General features: G+C 40.3%; 1 protein-coding gene across 3 annotated transcripts in view; it reads left to right on the forward strand.

The window, feature by feature from the left end:
• The window catches only part of Slf2 (SMC5-SMC6 complex localization factor 2), a 51,664-nt gene that overhangs the window by 20,011 nt on the left and 18,539 nt on the right, over positions 1–13,114 (forward strand). For all 3 annotated transcript variants that reach the window (XM_063244014.1, XM_063244017.1, XM_063244021.1), the window contains 2 exons: positions 2,010–2,085; positions 3,559–3,700. In XM_063244014.1, the coding sequence (XP_063100084.1) occupies positions 2,010–2,085; positions 3,559–3,700 (218 nt within the window). The remainder of the gene's footprint in view (positions 1–2,009; positions 2,086–3,558; positions 3,701–13,114) is intronic.

Raw genomic sequence — 13,114 nt, forward strand, 5'->3', positions numbered from 1 at the left:
CTCTGTAGAGTTGAATTGGTGGTTGCAAATTCCCCCAGTTCCTCTTTATCCTGGAAGCACCTTGTTTTTCCATCAATTTCCAGGGACAGTTGTGCAGGATATCTCAATTTTGGCTGGAGATTATTATCTTTCAATGCTTGAATTATTTCCCCCCACGCTCTTCGTGATTTGATGGTTTGTGCAGAGAAATCTGCTGTAATTCTGATGGGTGTTCCCTTGTAAGTGGTCTGTTTCTTGTCTCTGACAGCTTTTAATGTTCTGTTCTTGTATTGAATTTCTGGAATTTTTATTATTATATGCCTGGGTGTTGCTCTGTTTGGGTTGTAGGTAGCTGGGGTCCTGTATGCCTCATACATCTGAGTATCTTTACCTTTTGCTAAATTAGGAAAATTCTCCTGGATTATTTCTGTGAGTAGCTTTTGTAGTTCACTTGTTTGTGTCCCTACTTCTTCTTTTATGTTCTTAATCCTTAAGTTATGGATCCTCTTATCATCTTCTTATCTTTGTATTATTGCTGTTTGTTTCTTTGTTATTTTTAAGAAGTTTTTCATTTCATTCTCCCATATTACAAGTCTGCCCTCCAGTTCAGATAGTCTGTCCTTAGTTTCTTTCAAGCTGTTATGCCAGTCTTCTATAGACTTCTTAGTATCTTGGTAGTCCCTTTGAACCTGCTTCACGTATTCTATGCTTTCTCTGTTTTCTCCATCAAACAATTCTCCCCTTTTTTTCTGTTCTTCCATTCCACCACCTGTTTTTTCTTGGGTGGTACTTAGCATTTCTCTAACTATTCTGCATACTTCTAGTTTCAGGTCATTGATAACTTCATTCCTGAATTGGTCTATGAGGCTCTCTATATGGTGCCTTATGTGTATTGGTGTGGTGTCTGCTATTGCCTGTTTCTCAGAATTGGGGGCCAAGGAGCCTTTCTTGTTGCTGCCTCTTCCCATGCTGCCTCTTCTTCTCTGTTCCTTATATATGCAAGCTTATATAAGAGGCCCAGCTTCTCTCCCAGTCAGCCACAGCCTGATCGAATTGCGTCAGTTAGTTGTTCCCGCTCACCGCTGCGCACCAGGGAGTTACGGACCAGGCAGCCTACGCGTCTCCCCTCCCGGCCACCTTCAGGCTCCGGGATCTGGGTTGGGACAGTCTACCAGGTCCGCCGGCAGCGTCACGCAGGCCAGGCACTTTTCACCAATCCCGCCCGAGAGGGGGATGTGTGACTGGAGTCGCCACCGCGCCCTGCTCCCGCAGGACTGCTCGGGCCCAGAAAGTCCTCTGCTGGAGTCAAACTGTGGTAGAGTGTCAGTTTCTCTCACTCACCTCACCTCAAGTCAGTGCACACCTCCCTGCCGTTCGCAGATTGCCGTTCTCAGAGCTTGCGTGCGTCTCTCTCCTTGCCGAGCTGCTGTAGAGGCAGCCAGCGCGGCGGGAAACCCAAATCGCGGCTTACAATGGCGCAGTTCCAGCCTCCACCCCGAGTCTTTTCTGTTCCTGTTTTAGCACCAGGACTGCATTCCAAGTTGGCTTCTCTCAGCCCAGTTCGTTCCTGAGTCAGCAGAGCATATCTCCACCGACTTATGTCTCCTTAGTCCGCACCATTCCTGGCTTCTGAGCCGAGTCTTTCAGAGAGCCTCCGGTAGTTGCTGATATCTGTCCGCCATGTTCTCCCGGAAGTCCAAAAACCATTTTTTTGGTATCTTATCTTGTTATGATATATCCTAGAAAGGCATGTTTTGACACATAAAGGAAAGTTTTAAAAGGCAAGCAACATGTTAGAGTAGGAAAGTCCTGACTTTGGAAGCAGGTCTGGATTTAAATTCTGACTCTTCATGTATCATCTGTCATGTTGGACACAGTATTTGGTTTCCCTGAGTGTGCTTGCTTACATATGTAATGAGGAACACTCATAAGATCATGGGATGCACATAAAACAACACCTTCATATGTGCCTAGCAGATGATGTATGCTCATTTCCCTTTCTAACACTGTCACTTGTGTACTTTGAACAGATGATGTCAGTTCACACAGACTGTATTGTGTCGGTGCAGATTTTAAGTACATTGATGGAAATAACAATTAGAAATGGTAAGTATATAAATTTACTGATTTATAGCCTGTATTATTACTATCTCATGATACCTTTCATACTGACAAACATTGATATATTTAGAAATATAGAATCTATTCTCGTAGGGAAACATCTTTAATAATGAAATGAAATTCTAGTACAAAATGAGTGTCTGCATTTTTCTAGTCATGAAAAAAGGGATATAAAAGATCTCACAAGTGGCAACCAGTGCCTGATGTTTATCAATGTAAGTGAAAATAGTTGCAAATTTACTAATGTTCTTATTTAGCAGTTTTATTTGGCTAGTTGGCAAGTAGCTACCTATCTATATATTTAACGGAAGCAAAGTAGATTTGAAAAAGTAAAAATGAAGTGTGAGGGAGAAACTGGCGCTGCAGAGTGAGCTTGGGCTGAGTAAAATGGGGAAAAGCAATATGCCCCAGAGGTTGCAGAGCAGGCTATTGTAAGGAAAGCCACAAGAGCCAGCAATATTGTATTGATGCTACACAGTCTAACAGTTTCTCATAATAAAAGAAGAAACCAGGCATGGTGGCGCACACCTGTAATCCAGCATTATGAGAGACTGAGGCAGGAAGATGGCAGCTTCGAGCCCAGCCTGGGGACTTAGGGACTTGGTAACAAAAAGTTTTCAGAGGACAGGAGGTGTTGTTCAGTGTGAAGATGCTGTGTTTAGTCCCTAGTAGAAAAGAATAGTAATGTAGTGATAGAAACATTATGGTGAGGGGCTGGGGATTTAGCTCAGTGGCATAAGTGCCTGCCTTGCAAGCAGGCAGTCGTGAGTTCGATCCCTGGTACCGATAAAAAGGAAAAAGACAAAAAAAAAAAAAAAAAAGAAACATTATGGTGGCCGGGCGTGGTGGCGCACTCCTGTAATCCCAGCACTTGGGAAGCCTGAGGCAGGTGGATCATTGCAAGTTCGAGACCAGCCTGGGCTACCAAGTGAGCCCAAGGTCAGCCTGAACTTCATTGTAAGACCCTGTCTCAAAAAAGACAAAAAAAAGAAACATTATGGTGACCTGATGATTTTTTTGGGAAGTTACAACTAAAGATTCCTCATATTATTTTTCCTATGTTAAAAGTCATTGACATTTAACCCTTGCTATCTTCATTTATTTCCAAGTGTGCTGCTGCTTTCTGAGTTACATGCCATCACTCAGATATTCACAAATGTTTCATTCACTTACTTTTCATTTGTAATTCAACTATGCAGTGGTACCGCACATTCACTGGTGAGGGTCAGTGTTGGCCTTTTGGGGAAATTTGATTTGGCTCCTTTCTAACTCAGTTTGTGACCAGAGTCATGGGAAGAATTAAGTTCCTGAGCTGAGTATGATTGTGTCGTTAACATATCATTAGCATGTGATTTCTATAAATAATTGCAATACTGTATGCTTCACATGTGGATTATCATCTTGCCAATGTGGGGGTGTGGGCTGATGATGTGGAATAACAGTTTTTCTATTAACCAGATACTTTCAGCGACTCACCCGTGTGGCCCTGGATCCCATCACTGTTGGACATAGCAGCTGTGTTCTTCAATATGGGAGTCGACTTTAGATCTTTGTTTCCTTTGGAGAATTTTCAGCCAGACTTTAATGAAGACTATCTAGTGTAAGTTTTCTTTTCTTAGTGGAATCCAAAAACATCATTGAAGGCGCTGGGGATTTTAGCTCAGTGGCATAAGTGCCTGCCTTGTGCAAACACACAATCGTGAGTTCGATCCCTGATACCAAAAAAATAAATAAATAAAACCAAAAACATCGTTGAAGACAACTTACACAAAGTCATTGTAAATTAATAAGTTCATTGTTCATTCTTTTTTTTTTTTTTGTATTGGGGATCGAATTCACGACCTCACACTTGCCAGGCAGGCGCCGCTTATGCCTCTGAGCTAAATCCTCGGCTTACATTGTTGATTCTTGATTTTTTAAAAAGTCTCTCAGAGTTGAGATCAGTCTTGAAATAGATACATTCTTTTTTTTGTTTTTGTTTTTGTTTTTTGTCTTTTTCCTTTTTATCGGTACTTGGGATCGAACTCACGACTGCCTGCTTGCAAGGCAGGTGCTCATGCCGCTGAGCTAAATCCCTAGCCCCTAATAGATACATTCTTAACATCTGTCTTAAATCTAAAAGCCACCATCATGTTTAACAGGGAAGTACAGAAACATTGCCATCAAGAGTTTTTTTGTTTTGTTTTGCTTAATAGCATGGTAGGTAAATCTGTAATCCCAGCACCCTAGGAAGTTGAGGCAGGAGAATCAAACGTTTAATCCTATCCTAGGGAATGTGAACACTCTGTCTCAGAACTTAGAAATTTTTAAAGGACTGGGGTTGTAGCTTAGTGCAAAGGCCCTGGGTTTACTCCCCAGTACCAAGGTTAAAAAAAAAAGTAAGGTCATTGTTATTTAACATTGTTTTTCTGGTGTCACCCAAGGTAATTAGACAAGATGAAAAGAAGACAGAAAAATTAGAATTTGGTGAAAGATTGTTTATCTAATATATTTAACCTATACACAGAAGCATAAGAATCAATTGAAAACTGAGAAGGGAGGGAATTTGGTACATGTGCCAGGCTATAAAATCCTAAGAGAAGCCAGTAACTACAGATACCTACCAGGTCTATAACTTTAATTACAAATGTGTGTGTATGAAGGAACAGAAACAACCTTATTAAATGGGATGCCTACCATGCTTTCAGCTAGGAAAATGCAGCTTTATATGACAAAATCCTAATAATATAAATGCCAGCAGGATTTGGGGGAGTTGGAAGGGAATTGGGGCCATGCTAATGATTCTGAAGTGATACAAAAAAAACAATGTCCAGGAAATCTATGAGGCAGGACTCACCTCATAGATAAATAGAATGCTTCGAGTGGGAGAATGCAAAGTTCATCAATGGAGCAAAGCACAGAAGTCCAAAGTAGACCCACATATGTGCAAGAATTTAATAATAGTACATCAGAAGTGAGGAAAGAGTGAGCTACTTGGTGTCTGGTGTTATCCAGCATTAAGAAAACCAAGTAGGGGGTGGGGATTTAGCTCAGTGACATAAGCACCTGCCTTGCAAGCAGGCAGTCATGAGTTCGATCCCCAGTACCGATTAAAAAAAAAAAGAAACAAAAAACAAGTAGCTATATGAGAAAATTTTTTTGATTTATACTTTTAAATTATAGATCAAAGATTTAAATGTATAGAGTAAAACAAAAGTAATAGAAGAAACTGGCATGGTTTTGTATATGATCCTAGAAGATGATTTTGTCTACTTACTAACAGCTTCCATTAAAGGGAATATTAACTTAGTTGGCCACATTTTAAAAAATCAGTATGACCATAATCATTGTAAACAACGAGGGGGAAAAAACACAGAAGGCAAGAAACAAATGTGTGAAAGGGGGTAATAGACAAAGGCTTAATGTCAAGTCAGTAAGACAAAGATCGGTGACCTAGTAGAAAAATGGCCAAAGGAAGGGAGCAAATTGATCACAGAAAAGTAGGTAAATTCTTGACGATTAGAATATATTTATCTTCACCTATGAGAAAGAGGCAAGTTTTACTAACTTGATATGTCCAAAACTCTTCGTTTCTCCTCCTGTTTTCACTCTGTGTAGCGCTCTGTCATAGTCACTTTCCCCATCACTGGGGCACAATACTTCATACCCACAACTTGAGGAGAGGTTTGTGTTGGTCTATTTTAAAAGTTTCGGTCTTTGCATGATCAGTGGTGAAAGAGCCTGGGCAGAGGAAAGCTGCTTCCTGCAGACAGGGAGCAGAAGGAGGGAAGAAGGCAATGCGGCCTTCCAGGCATATGCCACCAACCCACCTTCACCTTGGCAGAGGCCCTGCCTCTTAGCATCACCTCCAGTGACCCCATGACTGCTGCTGCATAATCCACTTACCTTTCAAAATCTGTGCCTTTGATCGCAGGAGGGTTTGGGGGAGGACATCCAGTTATAAGGCATAACTTGTGACTGGTAGACCACTTGTTACTCAGATGTAAATTGCCCCCTGAAATTTTATTGAATAGCAGATTGTTAGAGCCTGTGGTCCATAAACTCTAAATAGAAAAAAGTGCCTTCACAGCCCATCCAAAAGCCCCATGCATTTTCCCTGCATATTGTGAGGACACTCTTAAAATACCTGTGAATTATTAAAGTTAGCCCATAAAATACCACCTACTTTAATGAATTCACTAATGGTGATTTTATGTGTTGTAGGAAGCATATTTTGAATTCATTTTCACTAGTGGGCATGTACAGCAGTAGACATAAATGGTAAAAGCATATAATGATTATGTTAATACCTAATAAATGCAAATAATATTTAGCAGAATAAAATAGTTTGTATTGGTTACTTAGCCAGTTGAGGAGTCCCTTGGTCAGGTGTAAGAGCTAAACAGGTGGTTGTAGCTGCAGTCACTCTGGCCGGGTAGTGGTGAGTGAGACTTGCCTGAGTGACAGGAGTGGATGGTGAAGGAGCAGTTGCAGTGTGATGCAGTTCCTATCTAGACAATGCAGGCATGCACCTGGGGACTGTTGAGACCTCACAGCTCACTCGTGACCAAGACTGGCGTGTAACACATTTATTTCGCTGGGATGTATATTTGTATTCATTACAGCAAACTGCATATCATGTAGATTTGAAGTGAAGACATTTATGGATTATTAAGTATTCACATAGGAATACTAAGGGGTAGTGGTACAGTTCTTTTCTTGACCATTAGTCTGTTAGATGACACAGACTTTAAATTTGAGTCCTAAAATACGCCCTAATGTGTTTCGGTTCTATTATTTCATCAGTTCTCAAATCCTGTGTTCGTACCCCATAGCATAGCATAACTCATAGCTTTTTTTTTTTTTTTTGTCTTTTTTTTTTTTTATCGGTACCGGGGCTTGAGCTCACGACTGCCTGCTTGCAAGGCAGGCGCTTATGCCACTGAGCTAAATCCCCAGCCCCACTCATAGCATTTTTAACTAGTATGTTTGTAGTACATGATACGTATGGCATCGTAATTCACTTTATTTCCTCTTCTTCACCTCTTTTCCTCCATCCCTAGACCACTTCCTGTCTGTAAAAGATCTGCCTCTGTTTCCTGTTACCTATTATTTTGTTCCTTAAGTTATTTATACTTTGGGTTTCTCAGGTAAGAGAAACTTTACAATATAGTATTTAGCCTTCTGTATCAAATTTATTTCACTTAGCATTATAATCTCAAGATACATCTATTTTCCTGCAAAGACCTCAGGTTTATCCTTTATGACCTAATACTCCATTGTGTATATATCTATAACACTTTATCTACTCATCTGCTGATGGACATATGGACCATTTACAGAATTTATCTGTTGTGAATTGCACTGCTATAAGCGTGAGTATGCATATGTCACTGTAGTATGATGTCTTGCTCTTTTGTGAAGATACCCAAAAGAGATATAGCTAGAATAAATGAAATTTCTATTTTTAATCTTTTGAGGAATCTTCATACCAATTTCCTTTGGACTCCTACCAGAACTCTTCTAAGGCTTTGGACTCCACTAGCCTCTTCTAAGGCTTGGCACTGTCAGGGGTTCCTTTCTTTCCCTGTAGCATTGCCAACATTTGTTACTGAGTTTGTGATGATAACCATTCTTACTGAAGTAAGATGGAATCTCAGTGTTTTTTTGATTTGCATTTCTCTAATGGTGAAAGATACTGAGCATTTTTTCATGTACTTGTTAGTCATTTGTATTTCTTCTGAGAACTGTCTGCTCATTTCAGTGGCTTGCGTTTTAAAATTGGGTCTTTTATTTGGAGGAATCTCTTTTTCTTTTGAGTTCTTTATATATTCTAGATACAGTGTACCTCAGTTTAGGAGCACTTTTTTTGGCAAATAGTTTGGTTCACTAACAAGTGTTTGGCAGAAGTTTGTTTTGCAGAGTGTGCATTGAGTGGGAGACATGACCACAGCTGTGTTTCCCACATAGTTGTGCCTGTCTGTTCCAGAATTGTAGAACAGATTAAGTTTATGAACCGAGGTGCCGCTGTGTTTAAGTCTTCTAGCCCAGGAATAGCTAGGTGGTTTCCCCATTCTGTAGGTTGTCTCTTCACTCTGCTGGTTGTATGGAAGCATTTTAATGGGATATGAACCCATTTCTTGATTTTTAGTGGGTTTTTTTTTTTTTTTAATTCTGTTTGGGAAATGCTTGCCTGTACCTGTGTCTTCAAAGATTTTGACCTGTTTTGCCTTCCAGCAGATTTAGTGTTCTGTTTTAATATCTGGGTCTTTGATCTATTTTAGTAGAGGGTGAGAGAGATGAATATAGATGTATTCTGCATGTAGACAACAGTTTTCCCTGTATCTTTTGTTGAAGAGACTTGTCTTTTCTCTAGCCTTTGCTTTTGTTTGTTTGGCTTAGGTTTTTTGACACAGGGTCTCATTAGGCACAGTGCAGACTGGCTTTGAACTCATATAGCTTGGGCTGGCCTCAAACTCAGCATCACAAATCCTTGATTTCAAGTTCTGTTACAAAGCTGCAAGGACAAAAACAGCGTGGTGCTGCCATAAAGACAGACAAGCAGATCGGTGGAACAGAAAAGAGGATACAGAGATCTGGTGTGGTGTGCACATTTGTAATTCTAGCACTAGGGAGGCTGAGACAGGTAGATTGCCACAAGTGCAAGGGCAGCCTGGGCTCCACAGTTAGTTTAAAACCAGCCTGGATTACGTATTGAGACCCTCTCTTGGGGGGAGGGGGAGTACAGGATGCAGAAACAATCCCAAGCACTTTCAGGCATAAGCATAGGTTAGCTAAATGCAATGGCACATGCCTGTAATCCCAGCACTGGGGAAACTAAGGCAGGAAGATTGCCATGAGTTCAGTGGCAGCTAGGGCTACACAGTGAGTTCAGTGGCAGCCTACATAGTAAGACCCTGTCTCGAAAAAAAGATCTACTTTCTTGATTAGGTCGATTCCTAAGTATTTAATATTTTTTAAGCTACTATGTTGAGTTTGGTTTCCTAATGTCTTTCTTATGGGCTCATTGTTAGTTGTTGGTCTATAAGAATACTGATGATTTTTGTGTATCCTTCTGTCATGTAATTTTTCCTTCCTTTTCATTCCCAGTATCATCTAATTCAGATCCTTTCGTTCTTAGCCTAGCAAATCTCTTCACCTTCACAATGTTGTAGGAATAACTTCTTGCCCCTTTGCACTCCTATAGTTTAGGATTTACAGTTTCATTCTGAGCTGTTTTCTATTTTGTTCTCAGCCTTCTGTTGTAACCACGTTGGTCTGCAGGCGGCTCCTACACATCATGACTTCTCACCTTTATGTAGTGCTTCCTATTTGTGAGACACTCTTCTAAGGCTTGGCACAGTACCTCACTGCATGATAACTACATGTTTTTGTGGTATCTCTCATTTTTAAATAAGCCAATCCCTTAATAGAAAGGTTAAGTAACTTGCACAGAGTTAGGCAGCCCGGAAGGGGCACAAAGGACTGTCACTGGACTTTGAGTTTCCGAAACTTAACCCACCCCTCCAAGCAGTTTTGCTAGTGTCTGTCATGGAAAGTTTTCAAGACTCAATCAGAAAGAGACACAGTCAGAACTTGTCAAGCTGAAATAGATATTATAGGACTCTTGAAAGGAGTGTGGGCACTGAGAAAAACTGAGATGCATTGCAGTTTGGAACTAGAATCAATGGTACTTTTCTTGAGGAGAGGCCACTTATCCTCCTCCTTCAGAAGGACACCAGCACCTTCCAAAGCATGGGTGTGCTTTTTGTTTGATTTTTGATAATTAATTTAAACATTCTCTGGATTCACTCAGCCTTTTGTTTATTTTCTAAATTGAGTCAATTTATGGCCTTTTAGTGATAGGTCTCACAAGGAGTGAGTATAAATCTAGTTAAGAAATGTTGGCATAGAACTGTCTTGGGTGACTTTAACAAAGTCCTAGAAGTTGTGGTTTTTCAAGTACAGTTTTTAGTTTAGTTTTTCTTTTCTTTTTTTTTGGTACCAGAGATCGAACTCATGACCTTGATGGTTTCTAATTATAGAGGCCTGGGATTTAGCTCAGTGGTAAGCACAATTCCTGGTACCAAAAAAAAAAAAAAAAGTTTTTCTTTTTAGTTACAGTGTTCTTGTTTCCTCTGAACCTGTCTCTTATTTATTCTGTCCTACCTCAGGCCTACTAAGCAGCATTTTTGTTTTCTTTTTTTTTAAGACAGGGCTTCAGTTTGCAGTTCAGGCTGGCCTTGAACTTGCTATCTAGTTTAGGCTGCCTTGAACTTGTGGCAATCCTCCTGCCTCAGCCTCTCAAGTGCTGGGATTATAGGCATATGCTGTTGTGTCCAGCTAAGCAGGTATTTTTATTTTTTAATTTTTTTGAGACAGGGTCTCAATGTGCAATTCAGGCTGGTCTGGAACTCACTGTGTAGCCCAGGTGGGTCTCAAATAAGAAAGTTAACTCATGTAGAGTTATGGAAATTTCTTCAAGGTACATTGCTAAGTGAACAAAGTAAGACAAGAATAGTATCCTACCATTTGTTAAAAGTAGACCTGAAGGCCAAGCATGGTAGTACATACCTGTAGTCTCAGCACTCAGAAGGCTGAGGCAGGAGGATTGCTTTGAGTTCAAAGCCAACCGAGGCTACATAGCAAGAAAAAGAAAAAAGAAAAAAAAAAAAAAAAACAAAACAGGACCAGAGAGGGAGGGCATGGTAAATGATTTTTTAAAAGCTACTTTCTCAGGGCCGGGGAGTTAGCTCAGTGGTGTAAGCGGCTGCCTGGCAAGCACTACATTGTGAGTTCGATCCTTGGTACCAAAAAAAATTTTTTTTTCTCTACATTCACATTTCTGTTACCAAATACGTGAGCTTGCACATATTATAGATCTCTAGTTCTCTTTGTAGACCCCAACTAGATGTCCTATGACTTGATTAAAGTCCAAGACTACAGAGTTAGCACAGACTCCACAGGTGAAGGGCTGCATTTCCCCAGAGTACCCCACTTCCCGTGCCAGTTACAAACACAGACATCTTCTTTACTTGTGACCACAAGTGTCAATTAGGAAACCCACCATCCCTGACTAAGGTTTGATGATTTCTTAGAATGATTCACAGAACTTGGAAAAAGCAAATTATTTACAGTTACCAGTTCACTGTAAAGGATATAGCATAAGGAATAGCCAAATGGAAAAGACCTTAGGGCAGGATTTGGAGACGGGTGTGCCAACAACATTGGTTCCTTCTCCAGGTATCCCACTCTCCATCAACTCATGTGGTCCTTCCTTGGTCCAGCAGCTGTCCAGATGCTTGGGCTTTTATGAAGAAGGCTCCATTACACAAAGATGACTGATGAAAGCATTAACTTAATCTCTGGTCCCTCCAGGTGGGACTGCCCTCTAATTGCAAGTTGGTTACTTAACCAGTTAGCACAGACCCAGTAAGGCTGGAGGGATGTTACTGTGAATAACACCTTTGTTGATCAGAAATTGAGGCAGGTGTGTGTGTGTGTGTGTGTGTGTGTGTGTGTGTGTAGAACCAAATGTGTTTCTTATGCAGAGGTTCCTCATTTATCAAATAAGGTGTGTTCCTACCACTAGTCAATAATTGGTCGCTAAATGAGGAATTATATATGCATAGGATGCATGTTACAATATTCAGAACAAAGAAATGATCAAAGCAACTCTAACTTGATTGCTTTGCTTTTATTTGCATTACTCTTTTTTTTTTTTTGTCTTTTTCCTTTTTATCGGTACCGGGGATCGAACTCACGACTGCCTGCTTGCAAGGCAGGCGCTTATGCCACTGAGCTAAATCCCCAGCCCCTATTTGCATTACTCTTACGTACAGTACTGTAATGTATAACAACATAAAACTGCGGTACTATATAAACAAGATGTACTGTGCAAAAAAAAAAAAAAAACATTTAGGATCTATAAACAACAGAAGGTAGACAGAACTGAACCAAAAAAAAACGTATATATGGGTTCTAAATCTAAACATTGCTCCTTGGTCATAAACCCAGCCAGTCACTAGACAGGCAGGTATGAAAATAAGGGTGCAGTGCGTGCACTGTAGTTACCATGGAGACATGGGGGCCCCTGGAAGCTCACCAGTCTGGGAAGGCAGCTCTTCACAGTGCACCTAGTTATGTTTTGGTTTCCTTCGTCCCTGTAAATTTCCTTTTTAAATTTAAAAGCTCTTGATTTTTGAAAGCCAAGTCCATGCATCTCTTCCTCCATGAAGGTTTATTGATATCCTGAGCTACAGTTGGGTTACTTAGAATTGTTTATGCTGCTATGGTAGTTTCTTTTGGCCACTTAACTGTGAGTAGTTGTCGTCAGCCACCTTGTATGCAGCTTTCTAAACCCAAGAACACTGAGAACAGTGTCTTACAAGGAGCTGCTGTATCGGAAAAGGAGTTCACAGGGGCAGAGGACAGAGGAGTGTCTGCCTTGTAGGGGAGTAGCAAATGGACTTGGAAGAATTTTGGAATGTGTTGGAAATGTCATTTCTTGATTTGAGTAATTAATACATTAGTATACATGCTTACCAGTATTTAAAATCGGTATGTTCCTTTTATTATATATGTTACTCTTTAATAAAGCAGTTATTAAAAAATATTTGTAAAGCTTGGCATGGTGATACAGTCCTATAATCTGCTACTCAAGAAGCTGAGGCAGGAACATTTAAATTTCAAGGCCAGCCTGAACAACACAGACTTTGTTTAAAAAAAAAAAAAAAACATAAATAAGGCACAGTCCCATAATCCGCTACTCAAGAAGCTGAGGCAGGAACATTTAAATTTCAAGGCCAGCCTGAACAACACAGACTTTGTTTAAAAAAAAAAAAAAAAAAAAAAAAAACATAAATAAGGCCAGGGCTAATGCTGCAGCTCAGTAGAAGAGCCCAGTGCTTTCCAGCACAGGATTCCATCCTCCATGGCTCCTCACTGCCTGCACAGAGCCCCCAAAGTTAGTTGTTCGTTATTTCTTAAGTGATTATTTTATGCCTAATTTCATTTGCTTTATTCACTTCTCAAT

This window comes from Cavia porcellus, unplaced genomic scaffold (genome assembly GCF_034190915.1).
Source record: "Cavia porcellus strain 051 isolate PalLab524CR breed Dunkin Hartley unplaced genomic scaffold, mCavPor4.1 scaffold_2, whole genome shotgun sequence".
Classification (NCBI taxonomy): domain Eukaryota; kingdom Metazoa; phylum Chordata; class Mammalia; order Rodentia; family Caviidae; genus Cavia; species Cavia porcellus.